The sequence below is a fragment of the Rutidosis leptorrhynchoides genome, chromosome 8, assembly GCF_046630445.1.
Source record: "Rutidosis leptorrhynchoides isolate AG116_Rl617_1_P2 chromosome 8, CSIRO_AGI_Rlap_v1, whole genome shotgun sequence".
NCBI classification, from domain to species: domain Eukaryota; kingdom Viridiplantae; phylum Streptophyta; class Magnoliopsida; order Asterales; family Asteraceae; genus Rutidosis; species Rutidosis leptorrhynchoides.
The window spans coordinates 25,200,370-25,204,805 of record NC_092340.1 but is presented as its reverse complement, the minus strand read 5'-3'; the positions used below and the strand labels follow the sequence as shown (position 1 = coordinate 25,204,805).

The following is a 4,436-nucleotide window of genomic DNA, read 5'->3' as shown; positions in this document are numbered from 1 at the left end:
AGTCACTCGATTTCGGATGCGGGTGCGTGAATTACCTAAACGAAATATTTTAAAACGATAAGGTAAACGAGAGATGTTAAATCAAATAACGGAAATATTAAGAACGTTAGTTAACGAAAGATACGAATTTAGATAACGAAAGATATTCTCTAAAAAAAGACGGTGTTAAAATAAACTTAACGGAAAAATGCGGATGTTACATATTACTTGAACATCGACGTTGATAGTTTTCAAAAGTCAATTCATCAAGTTTATTAAACAGACAAATGTATCATATAACTAAGCTAATCAGTCTCAATACTAACAATACTTGTAAGACTGTCCTAATCATAACTTCAAATGATACAACATTTTATGTTTCGATTTAGTTTGATTAAAAGTCCTCATAGAACATACGGGTGCTCTTAAATTATATATTACAATGAGATAATTAATAACAACATAAAGTCTCACAATTATTTAAATAAAATAAAACTTAATAATACTTCATCAACAACTCAACCCGAAACATACTGCATAAATTCAAAATCCACTTCCAATTCCGCCATTGTTTCCGGCGAAAACCCCAACTCCAAATCCACACTCCCGCCACCATCTCTCCCCGGAAACGCCGATATCTTCCCATCAAACTTATTTGCCCTCCCACTTCTCACCGCCACCGGTTTCCCCCACCCAAAATCATTATCAAACATCGGAAACCTCGGCGAACTCCCCATTATTATCATTGTTCCTTCCGGGTTTCCCAATGGAAAACACTTCGGATCCATTTCCCAATTATTCACAAAACGACGTATCATCGTATCGTCATGAGCTGAAATATTTTTATTCAGTTGTTCCGCACACCATTTCAAATCATGTGATAAAACATCGCCAGCTGTAGCGTACGTCGGAATTTTTTGTATCGCGTTACCGAAGTAAAACGGGTCAAGTTTCGGTTCAAGTCTGTGTCGACAATTAACCGCCAACCGAAACGTCGTCATTTTACTATTTTCGAATTTTCTGGCACGGGTTACCGCACGCCATAACAACGCACATAGTGATTGAAAAGATGAAATTTCGGGTTCGGGTTTCGTTACAACGGCGTTTCGTATCCCGTCATCAGTTAACGACGTTACGGCATCGTTAACTGGAATGTCATTTCTCTGTTTCCCCATCATTTCAATGGCGTTAACGTTAATTTCGTTTCCGTCACAACTTGATTTATTTCCGTTTATCGTTTGTTTCAGTTTTAATATTGATTCTCTACTAAACTTAAACACACGCTCACACATTGGCGCGTGTTCGTCAAACGTCACTTTTGGTCCACCCACGGGTAGCTTTAACACCGTTGGTGAGCTCAATACCGAGTCACGTGCAAAGCACGGTACCTTCTGTTTTAAATCCATACCTTTACATATTTCAGCAAAAGTATTGATAAAATGCCATAACGACGTTCCGTCAACAACCGCGTGATTAACCGTAAACCCGATAAAAACGCCGTCGTATAGCTCGGTTACTTGAACCGCTAAAATCGGGTTTGAATGGCCATCGTAACTCACCATTCTATCTAACGTGAAAAACGTTTCGGTAACATCGGGGAATTGGAGAGGTGAAACGACGTCGTTAACCATAACATGTGTTGCTTCAGCGTGCACGAATTTTGCACCTAAATCGTTACACGTGATGTAGACATAACCGTCGGAATCGGTTACGAGACGGCCTGCAAGTGGCGGGAAGTGAGTGAGGGTGGTTGAGAGGGATTGTTTGAGACGATGTACGAGGTCTGAGAACGGGATTGGTGGCTGAAGGAAGAGGTTGCCTTTTTGGATGTAGTGGCATGATAACATAGGAAGATCCGAAGTGGATAATTTAAGGTTTGGAAGAGTGGATTTTGTTGTCGGATAAACGGTTGTTTCTGAAATGATTTTAGTGAGAAGTGTCATTGTTGGTTCACTAGGCATGATTAGCTTAATTGTTGTTATAAAGAAAGGAGTGAGTTAGTGAGTGTGATGAAATCGGGTGACTGAAGGGGGTTTATATAGGTGGTATGGGTTCATGAATATGGATTAACAAAGTTGACTCTGGTTTGAGTTGACTTAAATTAGAATTACATGATCAAAACCGTAATCTAACCTGGCCGGCATGTGTCCATCAAAGATTTTCATTATTTGCTTACAGTGATTTAACAAATTATACGTGTTTAAGTTTGAATTTTAATACTACAAAATTTGTTAAGGAAAGTAATCAATAATAGATAAGGAGTATTTGTTTTTTTTTTTTTTCTCCCGAAAAACTGAAGAACTTCATTATAAACACAGACCATCAACTAGAAGAAGTCCATAAATGAGAACAAAGCAGAAACAAAAGAATAAACAAAACCAATTCAAACCAAGGAATAAATTGTTAAATTTAATAGTTTAGACTTGAATTTTATTTGGCTATTTCTGGTAGTTAGTTGAAATGAAGAATACAGATCGAGTTTCTTTTCCTTCCTAACGTATATGTTTTTGCATACAAATTGTTTAATCCTATTAGACCACTCCCAACCATGACGCACTTCCTCCCCAGGACACAGCCACATCAGCGCCACATCAGCTTTCTCTCTCCATTTATTTTTCACTTCCTCCCCATCACACACCACTACCAACCATGACATACTTCTTCCTCATCACATACCCCACAAAATTAATTAAATATGTAATGTACAAGTTATTTATGGTAATGTACAAATAAATTATGCTAGAAAATAAGGAAAGAGAAAATATATCTGTGCTGCAATATGTCATGAGGAAGAAGGAAAGGAGGGCGGAGGAGGGAGAAGGTGAGGACACATGAATGCCAATGGAGTCCTCGGGAGGACGGATGAGGAATGAGTGAGGGCGGAGCCCGTTGATAGTGGTCTTACAAGTATTTAAGTTTATCCCTAAATTTCTTTCGATTTTATTCAAACATTCAGCACATAAAAAATTAATTATTTATTAATTCGTACTCTGTATTATACAAGTAATATTTCCTTATGGGGAATGATTCTCACACACACTTTTTTGATCCTCACACACCAATTGAGTATTATTAGAAGAGTAAAAAGTTAAAATAGGTGTGTCAGGATCAAAAAAGTGTGTGTAAGAATCATCCCCCATTGCTTATTCTAGACTCAAATAAATTTATTTAATAATGAGGATATGATTTTTTAGATAAACTGAGCAGGTTTACTTTATGATTTTAATGTGAAGAGGTTCTGCTACAATTAATGTAAAAATGACAAGACAGGTGATTCAGTTTATTGAGATTACAAAAGATGTTGATATCACATTGTTATGGTCTCTTTTGTTTTGAGTAGGGTGTTATCCTTTCTATAAACGTTTATTTATAATGTATGGTTTAATGAAAGTGATGATATTTTAGACTAGTGTAACAATGTGGTCCATTTGTAATAATATATCAATGCATAAGACCTTATTTAATAGTGATGGGCGTGATAGGGGTGATGGAGGTTTTTGTGAGGTATAGCGCTGAGTTGGCAAATGTGATGGGGTGATGACGTGATGGAGTTTGTAGTGGTGGGCTTGATGGTTATGTGATGGAGTTAATTTTAATTTTAGTTTTTCTTTTTTATATTATTATTATTATTATTATTATTATTATTATTATTATTATTATTATTATTATTACAAATATAAATCACTAATTTTTTTTTAACGTCACTTTTATTAAAACAACATCACGGTTACAATTTTTTGAAACTACAGATTAAACACGATAACAACGAAAGCTAAACAACGATAATAAACAACGATAATACAACAAAACATTTAGAAATCATTGAAATCAGGAGAATCAGACGAAAAGAATTTGCCATCCGTATCGTACTGTGGTCCGGAGGGCACGTATTCCTCTTCATCAGACACAATGTTTTCGCTCTCATCCAGGAACTCGATATACAACTTGATGATTTCGTTGCTGGTCACTGCTCGACCCACAAATGAAATGTCCCGTTCTTATTGATTAAAAACGTTCCATATTAATTGATTTCGTTGCGAGGTTTTGACCTCTATATGAGACGTTTTTCAAAGACTGCATTCATTTTTAAAACAAACCATAACCTTTATTTCATAGATAAAGGTTTTTAAAAAGCTTTACGTAGATTATCAAATAATGATAATCTAAAATATCCTGTTTACACACGACCATTACATAATGGTTTACAATACAAATATGTTACAACAAAATAAGTTTCTTGAATGCAGTTTTTACACAATATCATACAAGCATGGACTCCAAATCTCGTCCTTATTTAAGTATGCGACAGCGGAAGCTCTTAATAATCACCTGAGAATAAACATGCTTAAAACGTCAACAAAAAATGTTGGTGAGTTATAGGTTTAACCTATATATATCAAATCATAATAATAGACCACAAGATTTTATATTTCAATACACATCCCATACATAGAGAT

General features: G+C 35.5%; 1 protein-coding gene across 1 annotated transcript; it reads right to left on the bottom strand.

Moving 5' to 3' along the window:
- Positions 1–497: 497 nt before the first annotated feature.
- Positions 498–1,940, bottom strand: LOC139862880 (uncharacterized acetyltransferase At3g50280-like). Its single transcript, XM_071851513.1, has one exon. It carries the CDS (start codon positions 1,938–1,940, stop codon positions 498–500), a length of 1,443 nt encoding a protein of 480 aa, XP_071707614.1.
- Positions 1,941–4,436: the final 2,496 nt, after the last annotated feature.

Bases quoted from the DNA above. Each gene is read 5' to 3' on its own strand.
- LOC139862880 (XM_071851513.1), bottom strand. From the start codon at position 1,940: ATGCCTAGTGAACCAACAATGACACTTCTCACTAAAATCATTTCAGAA.